This window comes from Papaver somniferum, unplaced genomic scaffold, assembly GCF_003573695.1.
Source record: "Papaver somniferum cultivar HN1 unplaced genomic scaffold, ASM357369v1 unplaced-scaffold_79, whole genome shotgun sequence".
NCBI classification, from domain to species: Eukaryota; Viridiplantae; Streptophyta; class Magnoliopsida; order Ranunculales; family Papaveraceae; genus Papaver; species Papaver somniferum.
In genome coordinates this window covers 826,008-843,882 of record NW_020650859.1, presented here as the reverse complement: position 1 = coordinate 843,882, position 17,875 = coordinate 826,008, and the positions used below count along the sequence as shown (strand labels likewise).

General features: G+C 35.4%; 1 protein-coding gene and 1 long non-coding RNA gene across 3 annotated transcripts; one reads left to right on the top strand and one right to left on the bottom strand.

The window, feature by feature from the left end:
* Nucleotides 1-2,790: 2,790 nt before the first annotated feature.
* Nucleotides 2,791-4,191, top strand: LOC113344753 (callose synthase 3-like). 2 transcript variants are annotated; one of them, XM_026588690.1, is made up of 4 exons: nucleotides 2,791-3,087; nucleotides 3,318-3,418; nucleotides 3,601-3,719; nucleotides 3,818-4,191. In XM_026588690.1, the coding sequence occupies exons 1-4, from the start codon at nucleotides 2,910-2,912 to the stop codon at nucleotides 3,966-3,968; spliced, it is 549 nt and encodes a 182-aa protein (XP_026444475.1). In that variant the 5' UTR covers nucleotides 2,791-2,909; the 3' UTR covers nucleotides 3,969-4,191. The 2 variants fall into 2 exon arrangements, with proteins under 2 accessions (XP_026444475.1, XP_026444474.1); XM_026588689.1 differs by having other exon boundaries at nucleotides 3,809-4,185.
* Nucleotides 4,192-4,290: 99 nt separating this feature from the next.
* Nucleotides 4,291-6,093, bottom strand: LOC113344754. The gene is made up of 3 exons (XR_003357911.1): nucleotides 5,855-6,093; nucleotides 5,660-5,750; nucleotides 4,291-5,188 (listed from the first exon to the last, which is right to left on the bottom strand). It is a non-coding gene; the product is annotated as an uncharacterized LOC113344754 (long non-coding RNA).
* Between the last annotated feature and the right edge of the window lie 11,782 nt (nucleotides 6,094-17,875).

The window sequence follows — 17,875 nt, the reverse complement described above, 5'->3', positions numbered from 1 at the left end:
ATGGATTTTGTTTTCTTCCATTCAAGCCTTTGCTGTCCAAAATGGCAAGCAACCATTCATCTTGGCCGCACAATTATTATAAGTTTCAAATAGAAACACAAAACTTAAGCTGATTGAAAACAAGACTACATAATCCATATATGAATTTGTATTATGAATTGCAAATGTAGTGTCGCTAATTGTCCACAATAGGTGAAGTCACACAATTCTGGTGGTAATGTCTCATTCTCGAGTATATCTCTCAATTTTCTACACTATTTTCTTAGCATTTTGGACTTACTTATTTTTGTTTGATATCTTTGTATACTCTATTCTCTTCTAATCTTTATACTCTTAATTACCAGAATAAGGACTACATGGTCACTACTCATATTAACAAAAATTGCGAACTTACTTATTTTTGTTTGATATCATTGTATACTCTATTCTCTTCTAATCTTTATACTCTTAATTACCAGAATAAGGACTATATGGTCACTACTCATATGAACAAAAATTGGATCGCTATTGTGTGTATTCAACTAAATCTCATTATCTTTGTTATTTTATTATAGGTCCGTTTTGTTATGATGGCCATGGCCAGGTTAAAATTGAGCATCCAAATAATCATAATACGGATGACCCGCTGGGTGTATTGACGCATGTGGACTGGCAGATTGGAAAGACCACAAGGAGGTCTAATGATGAAATGGGAATTTGATATACCGCTGACAGGTGCATTTAGATATACATGCTATGCAAAAATGTGTTAAATTTTTTATACTTTGCACATTATAAGACATTATTTGCACCATTATCTCAAGATCGACGGGCTCAACTGTGGGAAATTGTGGAAATGTTACTTCTTATAAAGGTAATTATACCAATGTCCAAAAGTTGTTATTCAAATTCATGGTATGCTAATTATTTTATACCTCCACTCGCAGGGTTCTCTTATTAGGTCTTACCAGCGTGATAAACTTCGTGTGATCGTTGAAGGAGTCTCACGGTATGTTAACTTGGGTGCTATGTTGATTGCTGAGTATTTGAGTTTTATTTGGGAAACCATTTTATTGTATTTTCTTAATAGAGTTAGTACGCGCCATGTTTTTGACAAGGACCGTGGTTTTTTTTTATTCACAGCTAATATACTTTCGTTTCCGATCTTTGTTTCAACAGGTTTATATAAGATTTTCAACTCGTGAATGTCAGTCTGAACCGGTAGTTAGATGCAAACGTCTCAATGGCATTCTCATTCTCTAAATGCAAACCTCTCAAAGACATTCCCATTCTGTTGAAGGTACGGAAACCAAGGTAAGTTAGAAACCATTTATTCTTTTTGAAGATCACAGAACCTCTGTTCCAATTGTTTGCATAAAACCCATCAGTTTTAATATCATATGTGATTATTTTGAGATCTGAAACCTGCAGTTGGAGCCTTGGAGGTCATTAGGTCAATGCTAGAGTAGGTCTTGATAATTGCATTTTACATTGATTTTTATTGGAGTTAATGCTGCATTTTAGAAAAATGCAGGGAGATTCACCGTTTTTGGTGTTTTCCCGGGGAAGATATTATAGTTGATCTGTAATCCTTATTTAATTTCTGATTATGTTTTGTGTTTTCATACCATTGGTGGTTCCCAGGTGCTTCTTGCCGGTGTTGCAATATATTAAAGTACTTGCTGATGGATAGCTATTATGATGTAGTGTGGTGGTATAACAATGTGTTTGACGTCTCTTGGGACACATCTGGCTAGAGCTCCAGGATGCAAAACACAGACAAAAGGTCTGTCCAATCTTTAGTAACCATATTCTCCTTCGTGTTGGGGTGACAGTTGCATTCAATATATAGTAATCTCCTTGGTATTGGGGACAGTTGCAATGTGTTGTTGCGAAGTTCGGTTTGGCACACCCGACAAAGGAGTTGTTAGTTTTTGTTCAAAATATGACAACATTTTTGAACTTGTAATCAATTGTATCTCCTGCTCTTTTGGAATTCAATTCTTTTTATTTTTTAAACATTCATTTTCCTAATACAATTAATTTTTGAACGCTCACTTCTGATTGATAGTGCCTTATGCTAAATTGTGCATAGGTACCGTCAATGTGATACTTCAATTTATTGGATGATTAACTTAAGCCAGTGCAAAGCACGGGCGAAACACTGGTTATACATTATTTGGGAATCTAATTTCTTAGACTGTCTAACATAAATATATTTACCCTTATATTTGGATTTAACAGTTTTTGGATAAATATGGGAGACCTTAATTAGATGATGTTGGAGTCAAGATCAAAGATAAAACCTATCTAGCCACTGATGTCCCATCTAAAGATGCTGCTGCATTGTATTAAGATAAGAAAAATACCACTCTGTACGTGTACGCGTGGTTAGCGCATCCTGATTAAAGTGAGTACGAATGCTATTCAAAATGGCATCAAATGCTATCTAAAATTAATGTTGGGATAAAATGCTATCCAAAATGAATATTGACATCAACTTCCTACTAAAGTGAGTACGAACTAAAGCACCAAAATTGTCCAAATAGCGGAGGAGTCTCTCCATCGGTGACACCCCAAACATTTTCAGAGAAATTACCAAACATATGCTCCCTCCACTATCTATTTATTTATCTAAATATTTTTTTCTCTCGTGTATCTTTCCAGGGTGCTGTCTTGGCACCTTCTTTTCTAATTCCATCTTATCTTTTTCAAAAAAAAAATATATATATTCTTCAGTGGCCCATACACGCATTAACAAGTGCGTTTTTAAAGAAGAGGAAGAAAAGTTGATATTCGATTCACTCGTTTTTGCTTATTAAAGTCGGTGTCTCTCTTACTTTACTTAGCTGTTTTTTTTCTTCTTTATTTGTACCACTCTAAAAATAATAAAATAAAAGAAGAAGTTTGTTTCGAGTAGCTAGTTACAGATGTCTTCTTTTTCCACAAGAAACACTGATGAAAGGCGGATTATGCCAACCCCTCATCAGACTGCTGGTGAATCGATGGTTCAGAGTGAGATCGTACCATCATCTCTTGCTGAGATTGCTCCAATCCTTCGTGTTGCTAATCAAGTTCAAACAAGTAACACCAGAGTTGCTTTTCTGTGTAAGTAATTGATTTAACTTTTTTTTTTTTTGGAGTTTGTTTTTTCAGTTGAAGATTATTATTATTATGTTATTATTTTTTTTAATATTAAGTTAAGCGTTACTGTACTGATGGTTGCTTATCTTATCAGGTAGAAAATGAGCTTATTAAGGTCCTCATAGTTGCTTTTGTGGTTACTGTTTTATTATGATTGTTTGGATGAACTGATCATAAGGGTTTTGGTATTATAGGTCGATTTTATGCCTATGAGAAAGCTCACAAGTTGGATCCAACTGCAAGCGGACGCGGTGTTCGCCAATTTAAGACTGCACTTCTACAGCGTCTAGAAAAGGTCAGAGTTCTTCTGTTCTGCTGATCATATACTTCTACAGTTAAGAATTCAGTATTAGCATATTTTGGTCCCTAAGCGCAATCAAGTACAGTGTGAATCAGTATGTATGACATATATATATATTGTCTGATGAGCCAAAAAATTAATCTTTTGCGCATCGTTTGTTACTTTTCTAAGCTTAGGAATACGAACCCACTTTAAAGGAAAGAGTAAAAAAGAGCGATGCACGTGAGATACGGAGTTTCTATCAGCAGTACTACGAAAAATACACCGAAGCATTGCAGAAGGCTGCTGATAATCGGTGAGACTTTCCTCAATAAATTTCATCGTCTTGCTTAGCCAATATGTATTCGTTCATTAATTGTTAACTAGTTTTGCTATTTATGTCAGTAATTTCAGTGAACAACTTACAAAGGAATATCAAACCACGGCGGTCCTTTTCGAGGTTCTCAAGGCTGCGACTGTCGGAGTAGATTATGCTTTGGAGGTACCCCCAGTCCCACCGCCTTCACCTCCATGCAATCCTTTCAGCACTATACCGCTATTGTAGTGCTGAATCATGTCAAGAGTGAAGAAGCATCATAAATTAAGCACAAAACCTTAATTAAATAACTAAATATGTTTATGAATGTGAGATTTAGAACTAATTAATTAAATAAGAAGAATGCTATGATTGTAGTATAAAGTAATGTTTGAAAATTTATAGACGACACGAACGTTCAGCTTGCAGTGTCTTACTTTCAAATTGAAGATCTATTTTAAGCCTTCATGTGCCACTCAAGTTTCATTCACCATCATGAACCATACAAGAGGTAATTAATTGTTAGAGACATCAAAAATATATTCGTTAGCTAAATATGTACAACAAAAAAAAAATAAAATGTATATGCTCTTTTGATTAATCTTGATATCACTTTGACACCATAGCAATAAAACCAACCACTAGCTAATACATATACAATCTTGAGTAGTTAACACTATTGTTCAAAGAAATGGAAGTTTGTCAGCTCCGCAACAATCAAATTCCATGGTTGTGGTAAATGTGTGTTAAGTACTAAATGTTTCGTATTAGACACAAAACAACAAAGGAATAAGTCCATTGTGGTTGAAAATAAAATTAGGAATTTAGGATACAATGAAATATGCACATGGTGTTAGACGTGCTGCAAGTGCAAGAGTGACCGAGTAGCTATTGGAAACTTAACGATCCGTGCCATTGCTGGTATTTCAGCTACATCTCCTTGAACTTGGAATAATGCACCATAAGAGCTGCTATGTATTCAAGCATTTGTAATAGTAATCACAAGAGAAGAAATTTAGTGATAAAAGAAATGGAGAGGAAGAATTTGTCGTTTGATAACTTAAACAGAAAATTCGCTGTAAATTAAAATCAAAAAAGCACCATATAAGACCTAAGGCATTCTGATCTCTGCTATCATCTGCTCTTGTCTCATTTCACTTGTTCGTTCCATAGCGTTTAGTTGACTACTCGGATGCACATAAACAAAGAAATCCCCAGGCGAAATGGAAATTTAAGATCGAGAACGAAATGTTTTTCATACTCATACTTCTAAAACATGAACCAAAAGAAAAATCGTACCGTTAAGGCTCGCCGTTTTGCCTCGTCCCTCACATTCTCCACCGCATTCCTCATTCCATTGTTTGCTTCCATATATGAGGAGAAAGCCTAACATTACCATCTCCATCGCGTGGAAAAATATTATCAACTCTAACATCACCCCGACCACAGAATTTCTTAAGCCAAAACAACTGAACAAAAACAAGAAATCCCAAATCAGGCCAAAACAATAAGATCGAAATTCCAAAAATTAAGATACATATAAAATTACAAGTATAAACCTTAAATCCAAATTCCATATAAATCCTATTAATACTAGACTAATAATTCAATGCATGTAAATAAATCCTCAAACAGAATATCAAAGAAGTTAAGATCAAATTTAGCACAGAAAAACAACAAAATCTTGGTATATATAAGAAATCCAAAGTGATAAAAACAAATAATTAAGGTTACAACCGAATCCCTAAACCTATGAAAAAGCATAGGTAGAGAAAATAAGATCAAAACAGACCGATACATACATTTGATCACTAATTAGAACAACTGTTGGAATAGCAGCTTAATTCATCATGCAGGCACACAATACTCTGTGTTTAATTGACTTCAAACCTTGATTAATTATCCAACCGAAAGAAAGAAAAAAGAGAAAAAAGAATTACCTGGTGTTTTTCCGAATCCTCACGTACCGATTCATCAGGATCTAAACCACCATTTTGCTTCTTCCTTTTCTTTTTGCTCATTTTGGAGGATCTAGTCATTAACTACGATCAGTTTGTTTGGAAATGAATGATTACTGGAAGAAAATTAATCAAGAAACCTAACCAAAGCAACTGAAATTATGCAAAACTACTTACATAAAATGCTTCAATTCGTGATCGAATCTACCTGACAGCTATATTATGAAGATAATAGAAGAAATTTCAAACATTCAAGTTCTGATTAGAGATCAGATGAGAATGAAATCACAGTTCTCAATCTCTAAATTAATGTTTCACTTGAGAGAAGAAATGAAGATGATGATCACACGGAAGGGTTGTTGAAATGAACAAATGGCTTGCCTCAAAAAGACAGTTGGTGAAATCAGAATTCAGCAGCAGAGAGAACTATGAGAAAAACCAAGATATCAATGATCATTCATTTATACGCAAAACAATAACTCTCGGCCGTACACGTGTAGTGGAAGAAATTAAGCTTAATCACCACATTTTCCCAGGAGAAAAAGCTATTTTTTCTCCCTGCCTGTGTACCATTGACCACAACTTCCAAGAGAAAGCCAATTAGCAAACCAGCTAACCTATATGGCCTATGGTGTGCCCCTAGAGGTTGGCTAGGTTGCTATTCCTTGGAATAGGTCAATGATTCCTCGCATGCTTTTCTCGAAATTTTTGATTTTATTAGACAACAGAAGCCTGTCACAAATCAATAATGCGAAGTTTACCCAGACTCAGTATCTGGGACCCACTGCAGTCTTTCCATATTCCAATACAGAGATGCATTCCCCTCATTTATCCGATACTCTCACGGGATTTTACCCGATAGTTTTGGATAAGTGTAGTATCACTCCATGGCGTGAGAAACAAAATGCACTCACAATTCCATGCGAAAGGATGTCGGTCATTATATCATGATCACGTTTAAAGATGCATGTTGAAATAAATTAAATTTACTCGGGTTCCAAGAAATCAAGAAAACAATTAACACCGTGGATATTAACAGGACTGGCATCTTATTCTCACGGACGTAAGGGACGTATTTTTATCACTTTTTTGCTAAGTAATATTCACAAGGTCAAAGTTACACATCTTTCCGAGAATAAGGGACGGAATTAGAAACAATCTTTACCCCTGGTTTGGCCTTTTCTTTATCCCGGAAAATAGCTTGGTTGTAGTTCCGCCTCAGAGAATTCATAGACAAATCTGACGGCTTATTGGGAGGCAAAATTTGAAGCTTTTCATTGATAATTGAGCTGAATTGGTAGAGTTTGCTTTTATGTTTTCATTAAAACATGATGAGACAGAAAGTAATCCATCGGTGGTAAATGATTTACAATGCTGGCTAATTTTTTTCTTCAAAAACCTCCATTAATGGAAGCTCGATGGTGGTGGTGTGTCGAAGAATGGTGGTGGACATAATAACATAGAGAAAGGAAGAAAACATATGTATATTTAAATGATAGGGAGACATATTCATTAGAGATATTTTGTAAAAGGGTCCTAAGTTTATAGTCTAATTAGGGTATGGGTCGTAGAAGATGCAGTCGATGCGTTTGAACTAATATTGACCGTCTATTTTTTTTTGCCAAAATACCCTTACAAAATAGATAAATGACATCGGATCCTTACTCGATTAAAATCTTAACTGGGATTAATTCAGTTGATTTGAGAGGCAGTTAAGGGTGATTTGTAAAATTGAAACCCAAACGAAGAAAAATCTTCATGAATTCCTCGTATAATATGGATTCCTCGTATAAGATGGATTGTTGTTAGTAATTATGAGACAACAAAGTTGACGATCTCATTATCTTCCCAAAATTGAGCAAGAACTACCATCATTCTCCACGCCGCTGCCAACATTCATATCTCAAGTGGAACCCATTCCTCATTCTAAAATCTCAAAATCTAAAGCCTAGTTTACTGAATCGCATCATCTCGTCAAAAACTTAACCAGAAGAGACCAACTAGGGACGGTACTGATAGGCAAGCCCCACTTGCAGGCAACAAAGGTCCGGGGGGCAGTAAAATACCCATTTCTTATGGGGGGTTTCATTAAATAAAAAAGCAGATAGACTGTTGCAGTGGAAATATGGAGAAAGTAAAGAAGCAAAGAGGGTTTTTTATCGATCAGGACAATAGGGTTACATGGAACAATATCTTTTATATACATGTAGAAGGGAAACCCGAGATATCTAGTTGGGTCGCACATCTATGGGCCGTGGGCCCTACAACACTCCCCCTTATGCGGTCCAATATAACTTCATATGCAGTGCTTCACATTTAGTGCTTCGAATGCAGTTCTTCAAATGTTGTCCTCTCCTTGATGACTTGTGTCGTAATCAACAGCCTCATTAAAACTTTGACAAGGAAAACCCCTTTGGGACAAAACCTTGGTACAACTCCTCGCCTATAGTACTTCACATGTTGTATCTGGTACTTTACATGTAGTTCATCGCATGGAATACGGTCTTCAAGGACCGCCAAGTCTAAGTTAATTGCCTTCTTAAAACTTCGACAGGAAAAACCCATAGGGACAAAACCTGAACTAAATAAAAAATATACAATATTAAGAAAACTTAGAACATACTTGGATGTGTATATGTTGCCTCATTAAAACCTTGACAAGGAAAACCCAGCGGGACAAAATCTTGCCGAAGGGAAAAGTGTACCACGTGATAGATGAAAGTAAAGGTTATCCGTTGCATATGATAACTTTGCTCCATTGAAGTTGACTAGTTGCTTCAAAACACTTAAGGCATAAAATCCTTGTGGGAAAGACAATATCCTTAGATGGGAAATCATATTCCCGGTGTTTGTTGTTGTCTCATTAAAAACCTTGTCGAGCAACAAAAACGTGTGGGAGAAAGTAACCTCGGTGAAGGAAAAGAGTTGAAAACACCCATTAGATGCTCCCCCTGATGCCAGAAAATTTTCATTATTCTAATGCGGTCGAAAGGAGTTTATCACACATTACTTTGGAGACTTGAATGTTTATAAGACCATGTTGTTGATTCTGGAAGTTACGTTGCATAAGAGAATATCGCGTTTTATTTCTTTGATTCAGATATTTTCAGTAATATCAATGCGATCTATATGTCTTCAACGTTCAACATACTTGATGTTTTTACTGTTGTCTCGCTAAAACCTTGTCTTGTAACAAAACCCTTTTGGAAAAACTATTCTCGATCGATGGGAAAAAGAGTACAACACAACTTCAATTTCGAAGTAAAATATGTCAACATCATATCCTTGGATCCTCCACCTGATGTTGGCATCTTCCCCTGATTATTTTGAGAGTTATTTTAGACAGTTTCTTTAGTCATGTACTTTTTGAAAATGAATATCGGTAATGACATAGAAAATAGTCTACCATATCTCCCCCTGATTACTTTCGTTGGAAAAGATATTATTGTTCCTTCATAATCAACAACCTTTGGATTGCAGTTCCTTTTTATGTCTTTACAGGGATAAAACAAAGTCATGTCAATGGTTACTTTTAAGTACATGAGTACATTCATTGTACCATTCCAATGATGTTGCATTGGTGATGAGCTATATCTAGCTAACAAGTTTCCTGAGGATGTAAAATTTGGTCGAATACATTATGTTAAGTACAACAATGCGTCTATTGCACTTAAATAGGGGAATTTCATATCCCAACACATCTTCGTCATCTTTCTTTAGACGGAATGGTAATTTACTTATTTTGTACTTCAACTGATCATGGGAGTGCTATCAGGATGCATGTCTTTGTTAAATTTCCTGACAACTTTAGACATATGCAAACTGGTGGAATAATATACCACAACTCAGTATTTGGCCGAACTTTCCCCATATTTTTCATCTCAAATTCGTATTTCAAACAGCTCTTAAGGTATCTTATTACATCAAGAGTACCCATCATGTCCGTACCATCGACATAGATAGATATAATTCCAAATAAAAAACTAATATGCAAGGAAATTGTTTCAAATAGCCACTTAGACGGGTATACCACATCCGCTTGATTGCTTTAATCTATAAGCGAGCATTCTATCTAACTGTAAACGGATTCTGTGGTTTAGAGTCACTTGATTTTGGAAATAAAAAGACATCAAGTACTTTCGTAAATATCTACTATCTCTTGATTCTTTCAGAAAAAAAAAACTCAAACCACAAATCCATTTATTATTTCAGTACCACTACTTTGTTGACTAGCATGTTATCATTTACGAATCAAGATGGGCTCGTGACATCTCCAGGAAACTTTTGGGGGAGTGAGCAAACAATGCAGATCCTTGTTGACGTTTGCACACCCCTTCGATTCCAATATTATCATTATGACATTTCCTTGGACCTTCTGATCATACGACCTCAAATTTACAAAAAAAAATTGTCTTCTCCTTTTACATGTTTGTGAGGTTCAGGGTGTACCGGTTAATAACGCCATGTAATAATATCAAAATAGCATTCAACCAAATTTAATTAAAAAAATTTCTTTTTATAGAAAAAAAATAAATATGGAGAAAATCAGAGGGCAGAAAATCAGAGGGAACTCACATATTTGAGAATATCATTGTAAAAACCTTTGAGTTTTGCCTTATTTAAGTAGCACGCATATGTCCAATCCAAGTTTCACGACTTTACACTCCTCCTCCTGTAATTGGACATATGCCGGACGAAACCTCTTTGAAAACTGATCTAATTCACGAGCCGTCTTGATTCTAAACTACGTATCACAAATTAAAAGATTCTAAGCTTATGATCCATTTAGATAATTAACAGCAAGGGGTAAAGATAGAAGCAGTACAGTAATATGAAGTGCCAAATTGTCTTTGAGAGTTCTCAGTCAACACAAGTTATCATTAACTAATATTAATTTGGTGAATCAATTTCATAGTTCCCTTGATATTTACACTGCTGCGGAAGCCTGTAAACCGACTCATCACAAACATGCATGCACCATAATCAAAGAAAAACAAGAAATAACTACGGTGGTAGTAGCTTTTCTACCAAAACGGATGCCTAAATCCTCTATGCTAATGTAATCTTTTTCGTAAATGCTAATATCGGCAGTGCGTGAGTTAGCATCTGAACTCAATGGTTATCACCAAACCAAGCGTGCATAAAAATTAGGTCCTAAGGTTGGCATTACATTCTCTGTTAAACCAAAATTGCAAATTATATGAAGATAAAAGAGTAATTCATACATGATATCATATCAGCACATATTGTCTAACTAATTAGAATAAGAAAAGAATACGCGCTATCTAATCTAAAAATGCTTAAAATTTTCAATGAAGGTAACCACCATTACACATACCTAATGATCTTTCATTTTGTTTGCGGCTTCTTCAATCCATCATTGTTGTTTGTCGCAGGATTCCATTGCTTTTGTATCCATTTCTCCGACACTTTAAGTGAAAGTAAAGTAATTTTGTGATGGATTGCTTGAAAAATACACTTGTCAAAACTCACATTCATGTTGGCAGAAGAAACTTTTGGATCGAAACTATAAATTTCGAAATTCCTATAGCACAGAAACCTACCACTCTTAGCAAACTCTAAAGGCCGCAAATTGTTAATGTCAAAACTAAACTCTTTACTCCAGCTAAAGCCATCATTATCATTATTCTTCTTCTAGAATAATATGTCAGAATCAGTATTATTATGAAAAGTAACACTTAGAAAACCATCTAAAACCCTTAGTTCGGCAGTACTACATGGAACACCAGGCCGTGTCAAACAAGGTTGTGGTGGTGGAAATCGGCTAAACTTTTCATCAGCCAAATTATAAGAAATAATGACGGTTCCTTTTTCATCCAAACACACCATAACAAACCCATTTCAGCCTCCCAATGTTGACCCTTCCTATATTTCTCCATCCATTTCCACTACCAAGAGTGTATACCTGAACAATTCCCACATTTGAGTCTTCTCCCCCAGACTCACGTATCCTAACAACCTTGTACTCATTGGTCGAAGGAGTATAACCAAATCCAGTCCTACTGTAGAATCCACCTTGAAAATTTGGAAGGATAGTATACTCTCTAGTAATTGGTTACAGATATAAGCAGGTCCATAATCTCATTCTCGAAATGTTTTTCTAACCCTTCTACTGAAACAAATTAAACCGTTGCATGATCCAATAATAGAATAATTATTCCCAAATGGAGGGCGTAAATTAATCCTAGTTGTTCTATTAAAGGGTGCCTCATGACAACTTTCATCATACTCACTGTAATACAATTCTTTAATTTCTGATTCACGACAAATGAAAATATAAGAAAACTTACCAGCAGAAAAATCCTTGAGATGATGATTCATGTGCATTTGAGACAAGGATGGAAGTTTCACCAGATTTCTTCACGGTTTTGATACCAGTTTGCACTCTAAAACAGATTCAGTTGGAACACGAGATAAGATTTCTAACATCATCGCTTCCGGAAGCATATTAAATAATGTTCCCCATTGAAACCCTTAAGTTTGGCAGGAGAAGGGATAATGGCGGAAGAAGGGAAGAGACAGAGTTAGGGTCTAAAGGAGAAAGGGTTGGGGAGACTAATACTCTAACATCATCTCCTTTGGAAGCATATTAAAGTTCCCCATTGAAACCCTAAAGTTCAGTAAGAGAAGGGATAATGAGGCAGAATAAGAGAAAGATAGAGAGAGAGTTAGGGTTTTGCACCGAGAAACAAAATGAAACTGTCCGAGGCATATTTTAACCTAACCACATAAACGGAGCTGATTCAAACCAACTATGTCCGCCAATATAGGTTGACTGGAGAATTGTGTGGGTCAACCATAATATTCCGCTTGTGCCCTGGTAGAAGGGCGCCACACACTAGCAGAATCATCCTTGCCAAGTTCCAACATCCAAGAAAAAACCCAATGTGTTCAAGAAAAAAAAAATCGGTTCTACAACTTAGCAATTTAGCGAACTGTTTGCAGGCTCCTGTGCAACTATACATCACATGATGAAACATCTAAAAATAAGCGATTGAGACTGCTTTCGAGGAGGACTAACAACAAAAAGTGAGAAGAGAATATCCTTAGGCGGGGATTTGAAACAGGGAGGAGAGTTGTAAAACTTACATTATGCAAAGGTATGTAAGTTTTTTTTGTAACCACGCCCTATCCATGAAATTTAGTACAATTTTAAGAGAGAATTTGATAGCAGGATAAACTCAGTATCAGAATGCAACCACAATAGAGAGCAATGAAGTTGAAGATATATAGATGACCTGTACAGAGTCAGCACAACGAGAGTAATAAAGCAGAAGATACCAATATCAGTGCTCAGTGCGGTGTTTTTTCTTTTTTTTGATTGTTAGAGAATATGGTGCTCAGTGCGGTGTTGTTATAAACCTCTTAAACAAGTTCATCGGCAGCTATTTGTAGTACAAAATCCTTTTTCTCCCCTGCAAAACCACAACTCAAACCCATAACCATAAGAAACTAAATGAAGCAAAACTAAGATGCTAAACATGCATATATTTACTCTGCAATAGCGCAGACAACCCGACAGTGATAAACATATGCTTTTTTACTCTCTGATAATTCTATCAGCAAAAAATAAACATACATCATCAACCACACAAGAGGTAATTTTTCTAGAGACACCAAAAATTCGGTCGACCAATTCGTTCCATAATATACTGAATATATATCAAAAACAATGGAACAAGCAAGTTGTTTATCGAGTAGTTACTCTTGAATAACACTATTGACAGCATAGCAGAACAATCTTGTGTAGGTAACATTGCATTATTGCTCTGAGGACAATCCAAAGATGGAGCAACGTATACTTCAAATAAAGGACAAACATCCAAGATTAGGTTACAGATGCCTCTGAGGAATGTAAGGGACCAAATAAGAGGTGCGTATAATGAGGTAATGTTTACACACATAACCAAACTAACCAGAAAATATTTCACAGAACTTGAATAGGTAATTTTATGGAAGTGGTTGATGCAAAAGCAATGAAAAATAACTAAACGGAAATAGACTCTGTACTTGGGAAGACAGCCCTACAATTATGCCATAAATCACCCAAACATAATCATCTCAATTAAAATCCCAATCCTTTCATACTCTCCATTCATTCAATCAAAGAGCATAAGTATACGTGCATCATCTATATCAAATGAGGTAATGACCAAAAGTAGGTGGAACAGTTTGTACATCTCTTTAAACCCAACCAGGCACAACAAAAGAAATACAGAATAATACAGGATGCAGGTTGTGACAGCTCTAGCTCTAAGGAGATATCTCCAAAAGATATATTGACATCCAACTGTTCGCCGAGAAATACGTAAAAGTACAAACTTTGCCATCACTGAAACCCAGATATGCCAGTACAGATCTTCTTCCAGGTACTGAGCATATAAACCCATTCCAAGACAATCAAATAACCTTAAACCAATAAACAATAGCATCCCTGAGTATTGCCGCTGGTGATCCAAAGTGATTTACTTGGGATAATTAACCTACAAACTGGAAACACCACTCATGTTGTAGTCATGTATACTCAGCAGTATCTTTGGACAACAAAGTCTTCATAATTGCGATGAAGAATTCAGGGACTAAATTCCCCACTTGCAGTAACCTAATGAGTAAATAACCACCCAAAATTTAAGCATGACAACCAAAATGAATTCAAGTTCAGCAGTTTTATTAATCATATGCTGTTAATGGGAACGGGATCTAGAAACTTATTACCTGGGAGCTACCATAATTATCCAGTTGACTGAGACACTCATGTAAATGAACCCAACCGAAGATAGAATCTTGAATCACTGGTTGTATGAGCGTCCAACTGACATAGAACTTAAAACTATAAATCATCCTCACATTAACATCAAAAAACGTTGTCATACAAAATACAAATTCAATGGGAACGGGTTTATCTTTTTTTGTGTTAATGTGAGGAAGTTGTAAGTTTCATCCAGTGTTTTCTATGCATGATATATTCCGCACTTGAAATTATCATTTCCTTATAAGTATTAGAATGAACTGGTGGCGATTTACCACTTTTATCACACGCCATGAAGATCCTGATGCATTGGTCTCTTGAGAATGTGGAGCAGGCTTGTCATTTATAATAAGTTTTAAGACATGCAAGAACTGAATTTGCAAGAACTGAAATAGAAGCCATCGACTGCCCACCTTTTTCATCATAACAGAGAATCCAAATGGACATGACTTTTCCCGAGAGGATCACCAACAGCTGTTCAATGTAGCAGATAGTAATTAAAAATTTACACATAACAGATAATGAGAACTCAATATGAACAAGGTAGAAGTTTCGCAAGTGAAAACTCAGGTATAGAGTTGGAAACTATGCGAGAGAATACTCAGGTATAGAGTTGGAAACTATGCGAGAGAATGCTAACAAAATAATGAAAACTAATGAAACAAGTAACAGGATAAACTAAGAAAGAAAACCTTCATCAAATCCTCCAGAAAGAAGAATTATCTCAGTAAACAAAACAAATTAAATATTCTCCTTCATAAGCATAAACATTGAAAAAAAAAATGGTTTCAATCAAATTTAAATTACTACTCCCTCCATCCTACTTTAAATGATGGGGAAGGGGTTTTTTCTAGTACCAAAATAGACGAAGGTTTACATAATTTCAAGCTTTCTTAATTTGGCCCTGCACTGGAATCAACCACTTTAAACAAGGAACAAAAAATTAGGAAATTTAAATATTTTAACAATTATTATTAAAGGATATATATGGAAAAAATTACCATTTTCTTAATCGGTGTGAAAATACTTTCACTTCGTCTAAAATAATACGGAGGGAGTATAATACCATGAAATCATCCGAGGAAGAGTGCCTGCACAGCCATTCCTTTGTACGGGTTAGCTTTTGCTTCATCTATGCGGTCTTAAACTTGATAAAATAATAAGAGTTCATTAAACACCTGTTGGTTTGTAAACTTTTCCTGCAAGAATATGAAAATTAGAATCTCATGTCATACTGCCGATAACCAATCTATAAAGTTGAAAGATTTTCTAAAATCTCATGTTCAACGATAACCCAATAGCTTCTGTTGAGGCATAATACCTGTAGAACAGAACATTTTCGAGAGGAAATACCATCATGCTCCCATGGTTAAGATGGGTTATTGACTTATTGTTCTTCCACCACTTTCCCATACGAAACCATTACCTATCATCAATTTACATGCGATTGTGGTTTATGACGGTGCTCGAGGTAGAGAGTTTAGACGAGCGAACGAAGTAAAAGAAGAATCAAATAGGGGTTTAGGGTTTGGTGCTAAATACTCCCTTCGTCTCACTATTAAGTGAACTAGTTCAAGTTTGCACAATTTTTAAGGCAAGCAAGGAAATGAGTATTTTTTAAGCATTTTTTACAATCATACCCTTATGGATAATAACAAGTGAAATTTAAAAATGATTTATCTCTCAAACTACTCCACGGATGTTTGTAAACTTCATATCATTGAAAAGCATTTTAAAACACCTACGTAACGAATATAAACATGCCTATCAAATTATGCACATTTCTTATATTTTTTATAATTAAGTAAAAGGATAATTTTAGAAATATCTCATTGTTTAGTGATATAGGTCACTTATTAGTGGGACAAAATCTAAAATAAAATAGGTCACTTAATGGTGGGACGGAGGGAGCATCAATTAGGGTTTTAGGGTTTGTTGTTAAATTATAATCAAAGCAAGTCAAATTCTTTTTAATATGTCACGGGACTCATAACCCTAAGTACAGTATCCCGTGGATAACTCCTTGTTTGTTTGGGTCTGTCTCGGCCCTAATCAGATCGTTAGTTTTTCATTTTTCGTACGTGTTATTTGGCTCATAAATCTGATTCTGAGGCATTTTAGGTATATCTAAGAAAGATTTCACTACAAGAAAAGTTGGATTAAGCGACCAGTCATTTTTGGTTGGAAAAGCCCATATTGAGTCGCTCTAACCCTTAAAGCGACTTAATTTGGCTCTCGCTCTCGAGTTGCAAAAGGTGGGATTTCTACAAGTCTAGAGCAGCTAGGCAATCGCTTTAGTAATCAAGCAATTATCACATAGCGTCTTTTTTCTTAATTGCTTCATGGCTAGACCGACCTTCCTAGAGCAAGCAAAATAGTGATCGCTTTAAAGCTAGACCAACCAAAATACAACAAGCAAAACAATGATCGCTTTAAAGCTAGACCAACCAAAATACAACAAGTGAAACACTGATCGCTTCATATATAGACCAACCATATTAGAACAAGTGAACCTGAAGTTTGGTCGCTTACATTTTTGAGCTACCAAACTTTTTGCCCGGAAGTATCTAGCCGATTTCGATTTAGATAAATCCCAAATTGAAATTAAAATGAAACTTATAATTAAAATTGATACTAAAACAAATTATGAACCAAATTAAAAACTGAATCAAGTTTTATTATATCACATAGATCAATTTACATCATTTCTTAAAAAAAAAGACAATCTTTACACGAACAAAAAGATCAAAAATACTAACCAATCATTTCTTTAAAAAATGATGATTACAATTTCCTTAATTTTTTAAATAAAAGATGAACACTCCTTCGACTTTGTAGCACCAAGCTCATGATAAGAGATTCATACTTCCATCATTCTTGTGTTTAAGTTCCTCTCTGATCATTCATCATTGGGATCTTGATGGAGTACTCATACTCTAATAACGTCATGAAAGGAATCAAAAGCACCGTGAGGGATTAGGCTGTAGCATGAAGGAAGTGATTCACATAATTATAATCAGGAGATAATGGATTCTCATCTATAAAGCCATCAAACCTCACAATGCACCTTCAAAAGTTCTCCATAACTAGCTAGCTCAAATCCTAATAAAGATTAACTCAATTAGAATTAACAGCACAATGACAACAATTACCTGGGCAACGACGAAACCACTAGGGAAAAAGGGATAAATGTCTAGTAATAGATACCACTGTCATCAATATGACCAATGTTAAGCTGACTGAAGAATGGTCTTTTGCAGTAATAATTCTCTTTGTAGAAGAACTGCAGACCATCGTAGCAAAGAGGGCACTCTGCTCATTCTCCTGAAAGAAATTAAACACAATGTTAATGCTTTAGGTTCGTTTAACGAGATTATAGAACAAAGTTTACTAATTTGTAAAGATCTTACATGGCTACCAAGTGCAAA